This window comes from Patagioenas fasciata, chromosome 8 (assembly GCF_037038585.1).
Source record: "Patagioenas fasciata isolate bPatFas1 chromosome 8, bPatFas1.hap1, whole genome shotgun sequence".
NCBI lineage: Eukaryota > Metazoa > Chordata > Aves > Columbiformes > Columbidae > Patagioenas > Patagioenas fasciata.
This window is the reverse complement of record NC_092527.1, coordinates 23000790-23022780: the sequence shown is the minus strand read 5'-3', so window position 1 is coordinate 23022780 and position 21991 is coordinate 23000790. Positions and strand designations below refer to the sequence as shown.

The 21991-nt window shown below is 42.7% G+C and overlaps 1 protein-coding gene across 2 annotated transcripts; it reads right to left on the bottom strand.

Moving 5' to 3' along the window:
• Positions 1-15047: 15047 nt before the first annotated feature.
• PPP1R3C (protein phosphatase 1 regulatory subunit 3C) lies at positions 15048-19427 on the bottom strand. Of its 2 annotated transcripts, none has more exons than XM_065843481.2 (2): positions 19327-19427; positions 15048-17609 (listed from the first exon to the last, which is right to left on the bottom strand). In XM_065843481.2, the coding sequence occupies exons 1-2, from the start codon at positions 19338-19340 to the stop codon at positions 16664-16666; spliced, it is 960 nt and encodes a 319-aa protein (XP_065699553.1). In that variant the 5' UTR covers positions 19341-19427; the 3' UTR covers positions 15048-16663. The 2 variants fall into 2 exon arrangements, with proteins under 2 accessions (XP_065699553.1, XP_071668022.1); XM_071811921.1 differs by having other exon boundaries at positions 19253-19329.
• Positions 19428-21991: the final 2564 nt, after the last annotated feature.

Sequence of the window (21991 nt, the reverse complement as noted above, 5' to 3'; positions counted from 1 at the left end):
AAGCAATTTCACACAAAAATGTGAATGCACAGTGTGAGGAACAGCAGCTGAGGGCTCTGGGTGCACAAATACCATTGCTGCATCTGCTTCTGGTGACACAGGCTGTGGGAAAGGGAAGCTCCTCTAGAAGAATTTTTAAGCTTGCATGATGGGGGAAAGTGTAACTGAGCTACAATAAGACCTGCATTTTATCTCTGATATCCTGGTATTTTGATGTCTGGATTATGTGTCCTTGGTCATGTTCTGTGCCTTAGTATTAAAATAGTTCAACAACACTCTTAGCAAATTTACTTAGTAAAGCCAAACTCCCAAGAACGTGTTGGGTTTGGTGGTTTGCTGAATCTGTGTTTTTATCAGAATGTTTAATTTGGTGCTTTGCCCATCTGCTAGACCTCTCTTGTTACTTTTTAACTTTATTGTTTATTTGTTTCTCCTCTGCACATAAATCAATGATAGCATCACATGGTTTTGACTGCAAGTTTTTCTAAATATATCTGGCTTATACAGGATAAATTCAAGTCACTGGTTGAAATAATGAATTCTTCAGAGAACTACCCAGAAAGATGTTTCTCAAGAACCAGTGAGGCTAGCACAGGGTCCTACAAAATTACTTCCCTGCTGCTGTCTCACTGTCCCTTTCTTAATTTTCTCTAGAGAGAATGAATGTTAATTTTAGTATAGCACTTGGCTTTCATATGAATTCACTCCCTTATTAAAAGCAAGAAAATCCCCAGAACTCAAAAAAGTGCATCTGGGTTTCAAGGGATGGGGGGAGGGGTTGGACTTGTGTGCACTGAGCTTAGGGATATATAGGGGAAATTTTCAGAAGGGGAGAACCGGGGCTCACTCACTGTCTGCAAGGGATTTCAAAATTAACCATGGAATCATTTAGGTTGGAAAAGACCTTTAAGGTCATCGAGTCTAACCATTACCACTGTGAAGTCCACCTCTAAACCATGTCCCTAAACTCCACATCTGCACGTCTTTTAAATACCTCCAGGAATGGTGACCCAATCACTTCCCTGGGCAGCCTGTTCCACTGCTTGACAACCCTTTCAGTGAAGAAATTTTTTTCCTAATACCCAATCTAAACCTCCCCTGGTGCAACCTGAGGCATGCTTTTCAAGGAGGCTTGCAACCCCCTTTTACCCATTGCTATCTCTTGCAACAAAGCTTTGAGAAGCTTTTGGGCTGTGACCTTTACCACTGACTTATTCATAGAATCATAGAATAGTTGGGTTAGAAGGGACCTTTAAAAAATTCAACCCCCCTTCTATGAGCCAGGACATCTTCAACTAGATCAGGTTGCTCAGAACCCCATCCAACTTGACTTTGAATGTTTCTAGGGATCTACCACCTCTCTGGCCAACTTGTTGCAGTGTTTGACCACCCTCATCTTAAAAAAGTTTTCCTTATATCTAGTCTAAATCTGCCCTCGTCTAGTTTAAAACCATTACCCCTTGTCCTATTGCTACAGGCTCTGCTAAAAAGTTTGTACCATCTTTCTTATAAGCCTCCTTTAGTTATTGAAAGTCTGCCATAAGGTCTTCCCGGAGACTTCTCTACTCCAGGCTGAACAACCCCAACTGTCTCAGCCTGTCCCCATAGGACAGGTGCTATAGCCCTCTGATCATTTTTGCGGCCCTACACCCCCACATCAAGTCCTCTCAACTGACAGTCCTTGCATGTCAGCTGTGTGACCCTAACTCATGTTGGTGAGATGAGTACGTAGGATGGATGGCTTAGATGGAACTGTGCTCGCTGCTGTGCAGAAAGGTTGCAGCCTGGAGTGTTAGTGCCAGCTGTCCTCAATTTCAGATCCTCTGAGCATTGTTGTCCCGAGAAACACAGAGAACTTGGGACTCTGTGTATAGAAATTAGGCTTTCATATTTTTTTTCTTTTTTTTTGAGAGGATCGTGGCCTCTCTGTGATTTGCAGGTTGAAATTAAGTTGTGATACTGAGCATTAAAAAGTACCTTGTGGGAGTAGGAATGTGAGCCTGGGGTGAAGCTCTGGCATGGGCATGTGGAATCCTTCTCCTCATAGAAATCAAGCCTAGGACAGAATGTTTTTAATGCAGCTCCATCAAGGAAAACCTCTCACTGAGCACAGCTGGTGAGCTGGCAGTAGGGAAGGATGCCTACCATTGAGACTTCTAGCATTTTTCTTCAGGTCTTAAATTGCTCTTTGTTGTTGTTGTTAAAGGCTCATTTATCAGTTCTGAGAGATATGATATGACCACTAGGTCCCAGAAGCACCTAGCTTATAATGGGCAGACTGTGAGACCTCATACCCTTCATTTTCCAAAGATTTAAGGCTAGAAACGCATCTGTCTTTTGAGCCTGCAAGAAGCTAAAATTGTGGTTCCTTCCCACGTGTTTTATATCTGTGCTTTTGAGCCCACAACCTGACCCTGCATATTCTGGGGACTTGGTAGTCTTTGTGCTATAAAGGGGCCTGGGAGAAGATCCACATCCCACTTCCCTCTGTTTGTGAAGCCTTATATAGCCATGGTGCCCAACAGTCTGCCTGTCTGCGTTGCCATGTGTCAGGCTGTGACTCAGGCCAGCCTCAGGAATGGTCTGGAGGACAAGCTGGATAGTCAGAAATGTGCCAAAAGTGCTCTCTGGACCAACTCCATATAACTCCAGAGCAGCCCACTCTGCTGCTCAAAGCCACAGTTAATCAGAGCAGCTCCCCACCTTGCTGAGAAGTTCTTACACTGGGGACAGATCCAGAAGATGCAAATCTGACTTAGCACAATTTTAGCTCCCTACAGTCTCCCTGAAAGTCCCTGGGAAGCTTCCTAGGGTACAGTCTTTTCCCAAGATATAATTTCTTCTTCATTACCCAATTCTGCTGTACACTCACTGCTCAGTTACCCACGATAAGGATGAGGTGGGACAACCTAGATAAAGCAAAAGACTTGTGATATAAAACATATGTAAATGAGGCTACAAGCACATCAGCTCTCTAAAGAGAATAAGAGCTTTAACTAAAAGTAGGCAAAGCTATGTCTGAGGTAAGCATAAAACATTTTCTGTTATGAGCTCTATAACAGAGGCATCAGCTGAAGGCAGGGCTTGTGTAAGTGTACGTCCCTTTCAGATTATGTCCCATTTTTAAATTAAAAACAGACCCTGTTCATTGAAAATGAGCTGAAACATTGTTCACTATGGGATCTGTTGTGGGATCACCTTGGAGACATGGTAGATGTGTCCTTATGATACTGTCTGGTAAAGAGAATTTATTAATACATATTTTGCTATATCAGCATCACTGAAATCAGAATAACAAAAGGCTATGCTTAATTTCTTATTAGAGAAAGTATTCTGTGGCATCACAACTACGTTTACAACCAGGTATTTACCCATGGAGTTTGGAAAAATGTTTCAGTGTATATTCTGTTTCTAGCTATTGTTAAATGCTCAATAAATCCATACATACTTGGGAAAAATGTAACTTTTCCCACTGAAGAACTGTTTAAGAACTCTGTAAAACCATGTAAAGAAATTAGCTGTATTTCCTTCTGGAAAAGGCAAATATGGTATACATTTCAGAGAGGGTCTCTGCCATTTTCTCCATTAAAATCAATTTCCTCTGAGTGCATACAAGTTATCCATGAATCCCCACTATCACTTTAGCTGCTACTACAAATATTATCAGGGGCATATGATAATCTTATTATGCATCCACCTTTCTTTTGAAAGTGGAGGGAGGACCAGAGGTCAAACGACAGACCCTTTGTTGGAATCCACTGGAAGCTTCATTGCACTGAGGTCCAGATGGAGAAAGGAACTTCAGCATCTAAATCCCTCTGCTTCCATAACTCCATTTAGCTGATGCTTAAGCCCACAGGCAGAGGCAGTCCAAAGCAGCAACCATTTCCTCTCAGTTCCAGAGGGAACATTAGCTCATGGGCAGGACACTCTCCTAGAAGATGCTATTTTTAATTTTATCAGAGGTGAAAGGGAATCAAATTATGCCCTCCATTGGGGCTGAGGTAGCTAGTGACAATTTGGCACAGAAATGAGGGTCTAAGACACCAGTGGCCACAAGAGCTCTCACAGCCTGTGTTCCATCTGGCAAATTTGCCATCTGAATTGCTCACCGTTCTCTATGGTCTCAGTGAAGTGCTAACACTGAGCTGGTGATGAAGACATTGATTAGGTTTGTGCACGATGAATGCTGCTTACAGTATGTGATGCCTGCCATTTTGTCAGAGTCTTGGAGGGAGGAAAGGTATCAAGCAGAAAGTTCAGTAACTCTGTGTGCTTGGAGAAGGACACCTTGATGCCTTCACTGTTTGTGGTTCAGCCCTTGAGAGGCAAAGAGAGAAGAAACAGTGGAGTTATCACAGCCAGGCTACCAAATCCCATTTCCATTTATTCTTACTCTCTCTCTGCTTGTCTTTATGTCCTTCTTCCTGATTCTTCTTTTTAACAGAAATGGGAGTCTTGAAAGGAGACTTTTAAGAAAGGAAGCAAAAGGGGAAAAACCCAAAGCATTGAGGTATTTGCCAGTGCTGAATTAAGAGAAATTTTTAAAGTACGATGATTAGGTAAAATGCAAAATAAGTTACTGAGAGGAACAAGGCTTGACACATGCATTCATATTGGCTAATTTGAATGGCTTTCATAACCATGCAGCTTTTACATAGATATTTTTGAAATGCCCTGTTTCCCCTTAGGAAAAGCACAAGACCAGTTCTGAACTCAGGGAAAAGTTGTTGCATGATCAAGACCCAGCTACAGCCTTAGGAGGCTTCATGTCTGCTCTCAAATGTGAGTTCCCCTGCACAGCCTCAGCGGTCCATTCCACTCGCACCTTTCCCTGCTTGGCATTCAGATGATCTCTTCTGCTTGCACTAAAAACCCAGTACTTCCATTCTGACACGCCTTCAGAATATTGTCAGACTTAAAGAAGAATGTAGGATCTTAAATGAAATGCCATTTTGTGAAATTAGAACATCCATTAAAAATACTGTCTTTATTAGCAGCTGCAAATGCTGTTCAGGGTGTTACGCAAAACATACTTAGGAGATAAGGAAAGATTATCCACTTGGCCTTATAAAGCACTGAGAGGACAGTATGTCATTGCTGTAAAATACTTACAGGCAAAATATGTTAAGCATTGCATTCCTTAAGCCACAAACTAGGAGTTTCTTGGTCTCATGCTGACCCTTCACTGATTTGTCTTGTACCAAAGATCACATAAAGGAAAGGCAGACCAGAAGGGGAAGATGCTGACGGGGTCAGTGTACTGGCAGGGCTGTAGAAGAAGCCTGCAGACTTGCACGTCCTGCAGAACAATCCCACGGTGGTTCACCATCAGCCTCACAAATAGCTACCCCCAGCCATACAGATTTAAAAAGAAATTAGAAATTCTTAAATTTTGGAAGAAATGCCTTTGACTTTAGTTTACATTGCTAATTACCGTAATTTATAACGAACATTAACTAAGCCAGTCATACAATTAACTGCTGGTTCCTTTTATGATATTGGTGTGCAGTACTATTTCGCTCTTGTTTTAATAGATGCTGCAACGTGACCCCATGGTGGATTCATTATACACATCCAATCTTTTTTGTTCAGACAGTAGATTTAAACTCTGCAGTTAGACTGACATCAGTATGGCACGTCTCTGCAATACCTGATCGGCCATCTGCCTCCAGCTCCTTCAGAGCAAGTAATAAGCCAGAAACACATGAGAACTGGCAGTGATTAAAAAGGCAGAACAACTGGAGAATAAGATTTAATTGCTAGTGCCTCAATTGTGCCAGGATAGTACTATGAGCACTGACTCATCAGAATAAACTGATTTCTAACCACAGTGCTGTGTTTTGTGAGAATCGAGAGAAGCACTTTTGACAGGATAGACAAATCTGAAATTGCTCAGAGCACTTAGGCGCCATCCCTGCCCTTCGTAGTGCTTTAATTTGCAGTCCGTGAGTATAATGGGATAGCTTATTTCAGGGTACTACAGAAAGCCTTTAGGATAACTATCTGTTACACAATCGCCTGTGACTGTGAAACTTGAACCTGATGACTCAAGTGTGATGACTTCCAGAGTGATATTGCTAATGAAGTGTTCTGCTGAATCACCTTCAATTCCTTCACCACTGTCTTTCCTAAAGACGAAGTGTAATTACTGCTGACTTACACTTAGCACATGCAGCCTGTGAATTTCAGGTAGGGCATAAGGTGAGAATAACCCTGCTGCAAGTTTGGGAATTGGGGGTGCATGAGAGGAAAAATTATAGGGAGCCCAGGAAGGGAGGCAAGCATGATGACGGAATTACTGTGTCGCCTGACAAACAAAACTGAGGGATATCAGAGAGAAATCTTAACGATTTGCAGAACGTTCGGTGTAGGGTGGGAAATCCAGCTGGAAATCCAAAATAGCTCCTTCTACTCTGAAAGCAGTCTTTGCACTAAGAATATATTTGTTAATTCTGTTTGAAATATTCAGCAAGCCTGCAGAACCGTGAAAATGGGTGAAATGGTTTAGATCAGTCACACCTTCACACCTCCACTCCTTGATAAACTAAATTCAAATTTGATTTGTAGCTCTGGCCTTTGCTGAATGAAAGCAGTAAAACCCCTGTGAAAATAGAAAGGGATAAAAATATATGTATTTCTCAGTTATGTTTCCAAATCAGTGAAATTAGCCTGAGGCTCTCAGCACTCATCTCCCCATCACTGGTCCATCTGTCAAATGTAGGAGTAAAATAGATGTTTAAGAGGAAGCAGATGCTGGCAGTACAACTATTTCCATGTCTCCTTAGGGCAAAGGAACATTTCCTTTAGCAGCGCCAAGCTGCAGCTCAGCCCTCATTGACCCAGCTGTCCCCTTAGCCCTGTGTCTGGAGCTGGCCGGGCTCTGCTTGGCAGCCAGCGTGGGAAGTGAGCAGCCACGGCAAGTGCTACAGACCGGATGGTGGAAAATATCCAGGGACTCCAGTCCATCTTCTGTCCTATTTCACTTTTGTGCTGCTTGCCTGTTTGAAAGGTAGTCACACGCATCCCGAATTTATTGAAGGATGGTGACGCTTAATTTGCACCATTATGTGAAGGGAAATCCATGCTGTCCAGGAAACCATGTGGGCTCACAGTGTTGAAAAGGAATGCCCTTTGGAGAACAGAAGATGCTTTACAATAATGGACCAAAGTCACTCTGGCGAGACTGGCTTTAGTTCAAGAGGAATTGCCTTACAGATACTTCTCCCTCACCAGTGATGCCAGACTGAGTATGTTGTGTAGTCACAAAACCAGCAAACTCATAGTAATACCAAAAGTTAGTTGCAAGAGGCCAGAATTTAAAATCATTTGGAAAAGAATACATTACCAACCACTGTGCACATTTGTCTCTATAAAGGCGCACAAATAAACCCTTATGTAAAATACCACAGGGGCTCCCATGCTGTTCAGCACAAACTTGTGACTCAGAGCAGGAAAGGCAAGAAGTTGCTCTGACAAAAATTGAAACCATGGATGAAAAAAAAGCCCACCACAGTCTCAAGATTATTTTAAACCTGTGCCAAATGCCCCTGTGGCACATAAACCACAGGTTATGTGCCTATGAATTACCTTGCTCTGTTTACCAAAGGAACAGTATAAAAATAAAGGTAAATTATTAGAAATTCATACTGGTTTCCAGTCGTGCTGCAGTAGTGGTAAACCTGCTGTCTGAGAAGACCCTTCAAAAGTGTTACGAGAGACCATTTTTGTAAGTACTACTTTAATAGCTATGCCTTGAGAGTTTCAAAAATACTCACTAAACAAGACAAATTGGAAAACAGGTAGAATGGTGTCTGGAAAATGTCCGTAGCCCACTTCAGAAAGCAAATGCTAGAGCTGTTAATAATATTCCATGATGAGTGGAGAAAACACACTTCCCATTCTCTGTATTTTTTTTTCATAAAAGATTTTTAGTTTTGTACATCAGGACCATCCAGTGAAAATCAGGCTTTTTACTATCTTTCATCAAACCACTCTGATTGCTAACAACTGCAGGTATCAATTAAGCTAAAACCTAGTCCTTTTCCTGGCCAAAAGGCTATAGACAAAAATACTTGTCTCCTGAAGCAACACTTCAACAGGTTTCCGTGCCAGATCACATGTAGCAATGAACAGTTGATGGAACTTTTATCCACAGCTTCCCTCTCCTCTGGTTGCTCCTGTAGCTGCAGAGGGACTTTTGCCTCCCTCTCTTTGGGCTGCACCACCATGGGCTCTCCTCTTGCCCCTCCACTCGCACTGCAGCTCCATCCTTTGGCCCTCCCGGCTTTACATGCAGGCAAAGGACTATTTTCTCTGTTGCTATTCTAAAAGTGGAAGGTGGCAAATGTGCTTTACATTTTTAATTCTGCACATCAGTGATGCCAGGCATTAAATTCCAGAGCTGAGAACGCTTTGAAAAGACTCCCAAGAGGAATAAGCAAATGCCAGAGGGGATAATATAATCCATACAGAAAAGGAAAGGAAGGCAGTATTTTGCATTTCGAATCACTTTGCTCTGCTCTTGCTCTCCTTTTGCTCTGCTCTAGCTGTCGTAACATGATAACTATAAATATTTTTCTTCGCCTAATTGTTCCTTGTAAAGGTATTGCTGCCCTGTGTTCACCAGTGGCTGAGGAAGGCATTAGAACATACCTGTGAACCATAGATCGTAAAAGGTAAAATCTTGCCTTCTCTAAGGAGCTTTTAGCCCAGAGAAGGTGACTGATTATTTAAAATGACTTGCACAGGCTTCTCTTTTCCCATCACTGCCATGCTGACAGAAAGTAATTCTTTACCGTATTACCCCAAGAGACAAGACAGACTTACACCTGCCAGGGCAAGCGGCTTCAGAGCCACCGTGACCCTGGACTCAGCTCAGGTGTATGCCCAGGGCAACCTCCCAGGGACGGCAGGAGTAAGATGTGAGCTCTAATAACTAGCTAGCAAGATGGGATCTCAGAAACAGACTTCAACTCTCTTTTTTTTCCTTCTCTGAATAATCACGAAGTGTCAGGAGGAGAAATCCAGCACAACCTCCACTGTCAGTTAGCTGCTTGAGGCTATGACTATATGACACCTTAACCTGCACTTGCCCAGAACGCACACTTGTAGCATTTGTATGACATTTTATACTTAAGAAGCAGCATATTTTTCACTGGATAGAATAAAATGCAATGTTATTTATGTAACTGATCTTGAGAATAAGAACATAATATTTGACATTTGCAGTCCACTGAAAATATCAAAATACTATATTTTCCTAATTACTATCTAGAATGAATATCAGAGTCAAGTTCTTCAGTATTCAGCTGCTCTTGGATTTTGAAATAGAGGAGCAGAGCCTTCACCCTTACACATCACAGACTGTATTGCCCCATCACTCTCACTTCCAGCTGAGCAGAAACACCCTGTACCCACCCTGTTACTCTGTCAGGGTCTACGCTGCATTCAGCACAGACCCAACTCTTTCTTCAGTGGTGCCTTGACCTTATGCTTTCACATGAGCCAATGTAAAAAGCTGGGCAGCTGGTCCCAGTACAGTTAGGATGCTGAGACAGGTGCCCGAGAAATGCCCCTTTTGCTTTTCTCTAGCTTGGTAAAGGTTTAGTTTGGAGGGGAATGAATGACATTCAGTTATTTACCAAATAACCACCATGTGTGCCTTACAATCTGCGTCTGCTGCTCCCATTTTCTCAGCTGCTTCTAATGCAGCAGTCGGCTCTAACCCACCACTCCCAGGCTGATATCAGGCCTGCAGAAGATTTACTTCAGCAATAACACTAGAGGATCATTGCCATCTCCTGCTTGTGGGGGGTGGATTTTAGCTCGTCCTGGAGATCTGTGAGTGCTTCTAACCATTCTCATCCCAAATACTGGGTTCTGCTTTTCACCAGCAGACTATTCCTGTGTACTGGGATTATACGTTGCCCCGATGTCCTTCCCAAGCAAAGGCAATGCCAGACCTCTGAAAGTGATACTGTCCATCAACTGAGACACCTGGTCTTCCAGAAGATTATGTCAGGTAAAAAAAGGAGGATCGTATGACCTGATTTAAAAAAAAAAAAAAAGGCTCTAAGGCTGGGAAGAATGGCTTGGAAGTTAATATTTCCTGACTTCTAATGCAGAGCAAAGAGTAAATGGTTTTGCTGGTACAGCTGTGGAGGTGATAGTTACAGACACAGAGACCATGTGCTAGTTTTGACTGTGCACATTTGAGAGCAAAAGGGAGGGTAGGACTCTTTGAAGGGAAAAATGAAGTGCAGCAAAAAATGTTAGGAGCTCTTATATCATTCACCTTTGCTAGATGGAGAGTTTGAAGTGTATTGATATTTGATATATGACTGTCACCTAAACACAAAAAATTATCTTTAACTGCACCTGTCAAACTCCACAACTCCTGCATGTTTCTGCACTGCATCAGTGTGTGGCCTGAGCTTTTTATGGGTAGAGGAGATGAGAATAGTTAATGGTGTGGCTGTATTCTGAGTTCATGGATGCATCTGTTTTCCTGGGGTCAGTAGATCTGTTATGGTGCTCAGAGCCAAGTCAGAGAGGTCTCTGCTGTACCATAATATTCTCGACCTGACCTGGCTGGATGGACCTGCAGTATGTAATTAACTTTAAACTGAGGAATAGAACTAGGCTTTTTGCTTGTTTGCTTGGTGTGTTGTGGTTTTGTGTTTGAGGTTTGGGGTTTTTTTGTAAATCTCTATAAATTCTGTTGTAACTGTTCAGTTAAAGTAAGGCAGCTGGATGCTTTCAGAACCTGTCTGTCTCCTGGTTAGATGTTGAATTAGCTCTGGGCATGGGAAACTGTAGGGAGATTGTGAGTAGGAAGGCAGGAGACAAAAGCTAAGCCTTGCAAAGAAAAGCCTTTAAAACCCCCCAAAACTCAAACATGCACACAAAACCACCTCACCCTGAGCTTTCCCTGATTTCAGTTAATGATACTTGCTGCATACTATGAATCTGTCTGTTAAAACAATATTTTCTCAAAGGAATATCAGTGAGACACATTCTTTCAAAAAAGAAATTCAGCTATTTGCTTTTGACTTTACAGTTCATGGTTAACTACAGTTGTATGTGCGATTGGGGGAAGAAGGAGCTATTTAGGGCAGGAGTTGTGATGTATGAAGCTTTTTGGTTTTTTATTTTACTGTTTCTGCTGGAGAGGGGCATTGCCACACCAGTCCCATTGCTGCCCAGTCAAGTGTGTAGCAGCAGCCACTTTAATTTTGTTCCTAAAAGCAAGGTGCAAGATGCTGCAAGTCCAAAAGCATTTAGAATACTACAATGATCTGAAATATTAAGAGATAGCAGAGGTATTTCCCCAATACCACATTTGATGCAAATAATTTTTTAATTTATTTTTTCCAATTTGTTTCTTTTACAGTATAGTAAACTGTAGACCAGTTTCTTCTCTTGCAGGCTTCCAGTTTCTGGTATGCTATGTTTGATTGCTTGTTTAGTGCTTACTCCCTTCCCCTGAATCAGTTCAGGTTGCTAACTTATCATAACCATAACGTTACTGACAGTCACTCCTGTCAGAAAGCCCTGTCTTTAGCTGTTTAGCAGCCTTATTTTTTCCCCTGTGCAGATGTAGGGAATGTACACAACTGCTATACGTTCAGTGCACTGCAATGCCTAGAGTGTCTTACAAAATTATCAGCAACTGAGCAGGTCCAGAATGCTGCATTTGCCTCAACACAATTAACTCTGGTATTTTCTACCTCACTGTTTGAAAGATGCACTTACGAAGATCAACACTGGGCCACCTGCAGGGAGCACTGCAAAAATCCTATCAAGCTGGCACGAATTGTGTCGCCAAAGCAGAAAACACTGTTCTCCACATGGAAGAAATGAAAGCTGACCAACTTAATGACTAGTCCAGGAAGGAGATAAACAAAGGCTGGAGTGTTAGAAGCCATTCGCAATATAGGGAGGAGGAGCACGGAAAAAGATGAATGTTTTTAATGGAAGAAATGCCATCCTTAGAATAAATTGTCAGTGAAGCACATCACTGATTTAATCTGCCCAGCTGTCATAAGCTTCACAGACAGCCTATTGAGCGCTGCAGAATTGATACATACATTCCTGAGGCCTTATTGTATGAGTCAGATGAAGTCAGTTGAGCAATGAAAGATGGGTACTGAGCTGTGTTAAGTTTGCATTGGTGAAGTCGAGGACCACACCACACCACAAGGCTTTCACCGAAGCTAGCTGAGAGTGATATTTCTGCCTTAAGGAAAATCCAGAAGTCTAACAGGTTCCTCTCCAAACAAGGCTGAAAAACCAAAATAGCCATTTCTCATGAAATGAAGTACTATGTAGGGGATGTAGGGATGTGAGGAAAGGAAGGAAAGCTGTTCTTTGTTCTTAAGTATTTACAGCCTATTGCAAGAAGAAAGCAGTAGTTTTGTCTTCTTGTCTATGCAGAATAAAACAAGTAATTAGGAGCTTAATTTTAATTAGGCTAAGACCTCAGGAGCCTCTTTTAAGGTAAGTAGAAGAAAGAAAAACTTAGAAAGCTCGTGGAGCATCCATCTGTGGAGGGCTGTAAGAACAAGTTAAGCAAATGGCTGAAGTATGGGTGATTCTTGAAAGAAGAGTAGAGACCTCTCAAGAGGATTTAGGGAAGCCTCACTTTCTTTTAATTTGGCCTCGCTGAAACATTTTGTTCCTGTTTACATTTCATTTTAAAGCTCTGAAGTGTTAAGGGGGATGGGAGTTGCTGGCTTATGTATATACTATAACATCTACCATATTACCACTAATTCATCAGATTTGCCATATAAATTGTGATAATTTGTTTAGATATATATAATTACAGAAAAAGCCTGTGAAAATTCACTAATTGCCTATGAAAATTCTAATTATGTTCTCAGGAGATAGGATGCTGACTTTCCAGGGTGACAGATCTTTGTTAATATGAAACACCATCAAATTTCAATTTAATTTTGCATAGTGAAGCTAGGCCTAGTGTTATAAAAGGGAGTACAGTTATCAGGAACCCACTTGAAACACTTATGTTTGAAGAATAAAGTCTTTAAGAACTGTGTCACCCATAGGCTATAACTGAAAGTTAGACACCTCAGACCTACAGAGCTACAGGAGTGAATCTAGTCACCCACTCTGTCACCTTAGTGGTGGAAATACAAATCCACAATGCAGACGGAAAAATGACTTCATAAAAGAATGAGATTATGCTATAGGTTTGCAAGCTGTGTTCCTAGGACTGCATCTGCTTTATACTTTCAGGTTTTGAGCAGGGTATGCAGCATCTGAGGTATATGTTTGAATTCCGTGGGCTAAGACAGTTTCCCAAGGGAGTAACTGCTTTTTTCAGTGTCTGATAAACACATTCGTAAGGCTGATTTTTTTTTTTTTTTTTTTTCTTCAGTTAATATGTTAGTGTTGCTAATACCTTCCTCTAGGAGCCTGTGACATTTTTGATGGATGTGAGCTTTAGTGTTAAACACAAGTTGTGTTTTAAAAGAGGAAGGAGTGAAACTGTATAGCTTTGGTAAGGAGTGGAGAAAGGACAAATCCTTTCTCTCTTGACTGAAGAAGGCTATAAAGCTGCAGAGTGACACTGCAGCATCGCATCATCTCTCTGCTGGGCAAATAAGATCTTGTAAGGCATCTTTGCAAAGAAACTGGTTTAAAGCCAAAGCTCGGTCAAAGGAACTTGTCTTCTTGTGTTTTTAAGTGATTTATATCTTGATCAAGAGGTGGACAAGTAAGCATTTTCTGTTGTGATGGTTGGTTACAAAACTTGGCTGGAGGATATAAGATGATACTTTTCCTCATGTTAGGAGGCTTCTGCTCTACACAGTAGCCTTCTGTCTGGTTTGCCAAAGCGAAGTCCCACCTTGGGGCAGAGGAGCCTTCAGTGCACTTAAGTTACAAATCTCTCTTCAATTCACTTTTTTTTGTTTGTTTGTTTTCCCTGGAGCAGGGAGATGGTGATGCAGTATATATCATTAGAACTCCTGTGCAGTAAGACACAGCGTAGTACTTGGTAGAGTTTGAGATTGGTAAATGGTGTTGGAGAAAGGAGGGCTCTGTGCAGGTTTTGCATTGTCGAAGCTCTAAATTCATTCCACAGATCAGAAACACGCTGTCGGTGCCATGTTGTCATTTGCCTTTCAGGAATTGCTTTTTCATAATTAAAACTACATTTCTTGCTGGGAAACCTGTGACTTGGTGTGCAACAGATTGAACTGAACTGTGTCTTGTCACTGAGCTGATGTATTAAGAAATCCCATATAAAGTATCTGGTGTGCAACTGGTGCTGGCTAATCTGTTTTCACTCTGTGCTCACCTAAATTGCCACCTAGGAGAAGCAGAGGTGTACGAAACGGTCTGCCCTTCAGGAACTAGGGTCCTTGGGAAACAGCATACCGTTTTCTCCATTCTAAGTAACTGCAAGGGTCGGTCTGTGCTGCAGTGTCAAGGTGAATGGCTGGCTCAAAGACAGACACTTTATTTTGCAGGTTATTGTTTGCTACTGATGGCAGTTCAGCTGGGTTCCTGGGTGTGAGAGGAGAATCCAAGCTCCCAGTGCCCCAAACAGCACTGTAACAAGCTAAGTACCAGGTGAATGTGAGCCAGAAGACATTAAGCGCTGCTGTCTCGATGCACCCATGCAAGTATCACATATGCTGTAGCTTGGCAGGTAAGTCTGGCCATCAGATTAAGACAGACTCCTGCCAGACAGACTCACCTGTGGCACAGCAAGATCCCCAACATAATCTGTCAAAGCAAAATATTCCAGTTAAATTTGGTGAGATACAGGGTGTTTTTTAAACTACAGAAATCTTAGGGCAAATACTTTTGAGGACCTCTCATTTAGTGGAGAGCTTGGATTTAATCTTCAGGGTAATGCCAGCTGCTGACCTAGTTACCATGCCATAGCCAGATTTAGCAACATCCCATAGCACAGAGCAAACTGGTTGTACCTTGTATCACAAGTGAAGCTGTCTAAAGAAGTTGAGCAAATAGACTGAGATTGAATAGATTGAGCTGATACAGTAAGAACCAAGTGTATCAAAACACAGTTTATTCTTAAAATGGCTAGTTTACACATAACAGCAGGGGTTATGTAGGGAAAAAGTGCAATTGAGGAGGAGGCTTATTTCACCTTAGTATTTTTTGTCTCGCTGCATTGCAAGTAGCTTCAGACTTGGGATATTATACCTCTTAGCAACGGGCAAAAATGTGATTTATATTTTTATGTTAACACCATTTCTGTACAACTAAAAGGTGTGCCAGTATTCACACCTGCTGAGTATGTATTCGACAATTTCCCATACTAGTCTTTCACGAAACACAGATCACCTTTACAGTTTGACAGCTCAGAAAGCCAAATTGTAAGCATAAAGATACAAAATATACATTAGTTTACTGAAGTATAAAAAAAAAACTTCAGAAAATGAGGTACAATAAAACAGAGCCGTTTTCTATTTATGCGCAAGCCTGTGTTCAGTCTAGAAAAAACTAGTAGCAACCCTTCTCTTTTAAAGAAATTAGCTTTCACAAAGGGCAGCGAATTCACTGTCTTCAATATGAAGGACCTTGCCTATGTTACACATTTGTGAAAAGTCGTCACCAACTTTACAATAGAGAGCAGGATACTCAACCATCAGATGCTGTAAGACTAGATCAGGTCATGAGTCAAATAATCTAATGCTGCCATAGACTATGAAGTTTACAGATCACTTTGTCTGCTTTCTCCTCTAACCCTATTTTTTGGCATGTAAGGTGGTTTTAAAATTTTTTTAAAGGCACATATTTCTTCTAACATTAAAAGGTGACCATCTGCCTGCTAAGTGAGTAGGATGACGAAGTCAAGGTTAGACTTGTTCTCAAATGCAAGACACTTATTTACAAAGCCAATGAGGACAGAGATGTCTTCCCAAAGCAGCTGTCACTTTCACTACTCACTTTGCATCATCTTCTGTATTTTCTTCTGCATCCCATAGATCTTTTTCTGGGATTTAGAAGTCCAAGTTTGGAAGGAAGAAATTAGAACATTGTCCATCTCCAAGTTATACAGCACATCCTACCTCTTCCCTTTCCCCACTTTCTATTGCCCTCTCCAAATTTCTTAACCTGTATTGAAGCTGCAAATCCTAGCCATGCATTCCTATCAGCCTCTGCTACAAGCACGTAGAGGGTCATAGCAAGCCTCCGTCCTGATAGCATCACCTCATCTCTACTGCACTCCTAATGGACGCAAAGTGAATTATGATGTTCTGTTCATGTAACATCTTTGTGCACATACTCTCACACATGCAGTTACTACAGCTTGCTATGATACTGCTGCCTTCCATACTTTCTCACAGGAGTCTCTTTCCTAATGACTCAGGAGAGTTGAGAGCAGAAAGCAAGCAGCGTATACTTAAGATACGAGCATGCTATTTTTATAGTTGATGGCATACACATGGGTTTTGTCTTGGTTTTCTTTCCTTCCAAGGATAAGGTTTGGCTAAGAACTTCAGTAGTATAATATGGTTTAATGAGGTCCACAGACTAGTGAATCTGGATTTGTTCAGACAGCCAACAAAACCTGACAGGTGGTTTTGGTGTGTAGTATGTGAACCAGAAAACTAACACTGCTCTGTTGCCAAATGGAAGGATGCTTCCTTGCTAGTATTCATCACCAATATGGTGACGAATTTTCAATCTGACCCAAGCTCTGCCACTGGGGAAAGAGACCACTGGACAGCCTCGGACTGCCTAGCTGGTCAGGCTCTCTGTCTTGTCCTCTCCTTGGAGTCTGAAGATCTACAGAGTCTTTCTTGGCTGATGGTATTTGAACACCATCAGGTTTCCACTCTGTATGGAGAATCTTATAATTCTGACCCTCATTATTGTCCCAGAAGGTGTGATCTCCACTTTGGTAAGAAACACAAAACTCTATCTTATCTTCTGAGGAAATGGCAGGAGGCAAGTCAATGCTAAATGAGAAAGTGTCATTTTCAGAATCGCTGTAAACATTGTTCATGTATACACACTCAATGTCTGTGTAGGTCTTCCATGTATCAAAGGTAATTCGAACCTGAACCTTTTTTTCGAAGCTGACATTTTTTACTTTCACAGTGCCTGACAGCACTTTCTCTTGCAGGGTGCAGTTCTCCAGGCAGACCAAGTTCTTCTGCAGGCGGTTCCTGAAGTCCAGGTAGTCAGCTGAGGGCCGAGGGAAACCCAGAATCAAGTTTTTCTCCTCATGTAGCTTTAAGCCAGATGTTATGTTTTCAATTCCTAAGAGGTCAAACTGAAGATCCCAACCAGGGTGCTCCTGGAACTCAGAGAAGGTGTGTATTGCTGTCAGAGACAGCCCTTTCGAGTCTGCAAACACAACTCGCTTCTTGGCTCGGGCTGCTGAGTGATTCCAGTCGCTCTTCTGAGCTTCGGAATCACGTTTCACATGAAGACATGGTCTGAGAGGTTTGAATCTGTTCACAAAGTTGTTTCTTTGGCAGTCCTCACGGGGGCTGAGAAAGGTCTTCAGTGGTGGAGAGTGGGCTAAGCAAATCCTCATGGCCATGTCCACAGGCATGATGGAGCTTGGCAAGGGTCTCGGGTCCAAGATCTGTATCATTCTAAAAGGAGCAGAAAGACAGAATGTTATTATTTGTTACATTGGGTAAGAAGCTTCTTAAAAATGCATATTTGCTTCATCTCTTGTCTCAATTATTAATGGCCTCATCTTTGCATGGCCTTATATAATTCAGCCTAAATTAAAATGGACAACTCAAGCTAAGGAACTAGGGTGAGACCATTCCATCATTTCTTGCTAATTCTTAACTCTTTCAATTCAAATGTAGTCGTTTCTTTTCCTCTGAAAAATAGATTTTAGTGACAGCTAATTAAGCACACTTCCCTGAAAACACTGAAAAGAACATTAAACTAACCAGTGAAACAGGTCCAGTGGAAGTACTCATTCATGTTAGTTTCCCTTTCAGAGCCTCTGAGCCAGGTCTTAAAATTCCAGCAAGCTGGATCAGCTGTTTCATCTCTGAGCAGAGACAGCACTATATTAAGGAAGTCACCTGTCCCATCACGGCATCAAATGGGAGGCTGTGTACCTTGATGCAGAACCATCACACTGTGGCTCTGAACAACCATAAATGCAATTGTTAGGCACTCTGGTTTTGGTTAATTCAGATGAATAAAAACACTAAAGTACCTTTGGAAATACCTCCTAGGAGCTATTAACCCAGGTGTAGGTAACTGAGCTCTTTTGCACTGTTAACATTGACTGCTGAGTGAATAGGAGGAAAAAAAAAAAAGGGGGAGGGGATGACACTTAATTTTTTTCACTTTGTGTTTTAAGAACTGTCTTTAAACAATCTTTTTATAATCCCCAAAGTCCATGCCAAAAACCTACAGCAATTATTAAACAAGAACAGCTGCAAAAGTTTCTTCATAACCCTCCCTCTCAGGGATGAAAATCACAATTACTATGCAAGAATGCAGCCCCTTCAGAGCCTGTTAGCTTGAATATTTGTAAGAAGGGCTTCAACTGCAGCACATCTCTTCTGAGAAGAATGCAGTCCTTGCTGGAAATTTGGATTTTTTGTTGAGTCATGGGAAGACAGAGCATTTGCTTTGTCACTTAAGTAAATGGCTTTCTCCTTCCCAGGGTTCTCTACTGGTATTTGAAAGTTCTGCCAAAAAAAAAAAAAAAAAGGCAGAATCTGTGCTGGTCTTGTAACTCCTTTTTTTTTTTTTAATTGTAATGGTATTTGCCATAATAAGTAGGACGAGGAGAGTACCAGCATCAAATTAATCAAGTTGTGCTTTGCTTTAATAGGAAAAGAACTAAGGCTTCAAAAATATTCTCTGCAACTTTTGTGACCAGCTCCTGGGACAACTGCTCCTAAGCTTTTGTAGTATCAAAAAATGAGGGAGGGGAGAAAAAAAGAAGCTCAAAGCAACAACAACAAACACCAAAAAAGAAGAGACCAAACAAACAAACAAAAAAAACCCCAACACCAGCATAATCTGAACAAGGCAGGCTGCTAGAAGAGGTTAAAAAAAAAAAAAAAAATAAAGAATTGCCAGCAAAAGAGGAGGCCAGTCCAGCAGTATGAGCAGGCACTGCAAAAGCAGAAGGGCTTTTTTGCAGGACCTGTAAAAGCGCAAGAAGGGAGGGGAGGAGAGCCCGGCAAGTTCTAAGGGTTTATTCCCCTTAAGGCTGCCGCTCGATGGCGGCTGTTTCCGCGGGCCCGCAGGAGCGTACCTGCAAAGGCAGAGCGAAGGCGGGCAGGGGGTAACGCACGGCCGTGGGCGCTGTCCGGGCCGGGCGGCGCTTACCTGCTGCAGTGCATGGGGCCGGGCCGCCGCTGCCGCTCTCGGCGCCGTTCCCCGCCGCCGCTTTTATCGGCCCTTCCCGCGGCGGGCGGCCAAGGGGCGGCCCCGGCCCCGCGGGGGTGCGGTCGGGCCCGGCGCGCTGGGTGTGCGCGGCGGGGGGCGCTGCCGCCGCTTCGCGTGTCTCGGTCGTGCGGCGGCCTGTGGGGCGCCGTGTGCCGCCCCCCCGCTCAGCGGCACCCGCCGTCGCCTTTTTATTTTCCCTTTTTTTCCACCTTTTTCCCCTCCTTTTTTTCCCTCCTTTTAAATCTCTTTTTCTCCTTTCCCATTTTTCCTTCTTTTCCTTTTTCCCGTTTTGTTATTTTTTCGTATTTTCTTTTTTCCTTTTTTTTCCCTTGTTTCTCTCTTCCCGCACCCCGGGCCGAGGCTCCATGCCCTACTATGTTGCTTACTTACGGCCAAGGGAACTTACTTGTGTTATTTTCAGGGTTCTCATGTCTTACTTGCAAGTGTTTCGAAGGGGTAGCCCAGCAGACCCTTCCCTGTCAGGAATTGGTCTGCCTGACCTGGGCCAGAGGGAGCAGGGAGCTACAGCACTGCAGGAACTTGAGCCAGCGCTATGCCTTACTCTCTTGTCTTCCTTCAGAAAGGCAGGAGATAAGGCCTCAACAGAGCAGGTGGAAGGCAGGCAGGAGATTCAAAGTGGGTTTTCTCAAACACCTGCCTTTTCAAGCAACTGAAAAGCAAACAGGGGTTTGCTACGTGGGATTCCCATGTGAAGTGGATATTGTTTCACCTGTCAAACTAGGGCTGCTTCAAGTCGCTGCTAAAGGATGTTACCTAATGGAACAAAAGTAATACCCAGGTGAAATTTTAGACTGTCAGCTTCGTTGAAAAGGAGCTGGAGCCCTACATTGTGAGATCATGTTGCCAGGGCCAGAAATCTGTCATCCTGGAATATAACTGTCCTTGTCCTCAGTGAAAAACTACTTTTGGATATTTAATTTGAACAGTGCTGATGGCTTTTCACCTCCCACACATGGTAATCTGTGCACTGTCTGAAGATGTGACAGGCCCTGCTGTAGTTCCCACATTAGATCTGTTGCCTCTTTCCAGAGTGAAGGGACAAAAATTGGTAGAATGCAGCCTCTGCAGCATTAGCCATAGTAATGCTGTTACTGCTGCGTCCTGCCTCCCAGAAGGCCCCTTGCACAGGATCCACAAGGCTGACAAGCCCTTGCAGGTGCTGGAGAGGTGGACAGCCCATGGATAGCAGTGTGTTGTCTTCTGCAGGCTGAGAGTCACCCAGAGAAGGTCCATCCCCCAGTTACTACTCTTCAAAGACTATGCTCTGTCTGCTGGCTGGCTCTGTGGGTCTTCTGTGGATCAACAGTTTTACTGTCACATTCTTGCTGGCCCATCTGCTCTTTCCCAAGTACAACAGATGACTTGCAGTCACCGTATAAGATGTGATATGGAGTCTGTGAACTGTACTTTTCTGACATCATATTTTTTACAAGTGGATGGGACCATGCACAAATGAACAGCAGGAAGTCTTGTGCTCTACATGAAGCAAAGGAGGCTTACAGTGATGAACAGATGTTACAGGATTTTTCTGGTTCACGCAAATTATTTTTCTGTTCTTGGTTTGTGAGCAAAAAAGAAAAGCTCCACTGCAATGTGTGAGAATTTATTAGGAGATAGTGTGTGAGCATGGAGGGTGGTAACAAGAACACCTGAATTTTGGACTCAAGATACACAGAAGCAGAGAGAAAAAACAGTCATGAAAGGGCTAGAGAGGGAAGACTTCTGCTGACTGATGCATGGCACATGGATCAGTACGCTGTCTCTGTACGTATAATGAGAGTATTCATGGGACAGTAAGACTTCAGTTTCTTAGCTCAGACTCTTGGTGACTGAAGTTCCTGCCTTTCATGCCAGTATATGTCACTAAGTGTCACGCAGATGAAGCCTAAGTACTAACTGGCAATGCAGACAAGGTTTTGGAAAGTACTGTTCCGTTCCCTGGCACCAGTTATTCAGGTTGACCTTCCTCGGTCCTCTGCTTCTCCAGTCGCATCCTGTTTCTCACATCCTCTTCCTCTCCTTTCCCATCTCCATCTTCCTTATGACTGCTACTTCCTCTTGAAAGGTAAATGATATATTCTCATTGTTTGCATAGGGAAAGTGCTAGAAAACAGTACCTGTGCTTTGGAAACCTTGCTAGCTGCAAGGTCTTTATTTCTCTTTAGGAAGAACTACAAATACTTCCAGCCCCAGCTGCCTGGCTGGCAGCGGTAAGCATGGCCCAACATCCCCCATGGATGTAAGGAAGGACTGAGCACACAGCGGGCACTTAACACATCTCCTCTATTTCCCTGTTATAAAAAAAAGTGAGTGAATAACTCTAGAGAAGTTTTATGAGCTTGTGCTACTCAAATCTTTTGCCATGCAACTTCCCCCATAGTACCACTTAGCTGGGCTGCTGCGTTATTTGGGAGCAGCACCTGGGGCTGCTATATCACTCTGCCTATGGGCAGGCATTAAATAGGACCTGGGAAATTATTTTATTCCATGCCTGAATCCTGCACAAAAGGACTCGCCCCAAGGCTTTTGCTACACACACTTCTGCTACTGTGTAGTAGCTCATTGCACTGTTTGCTGCTGTAAA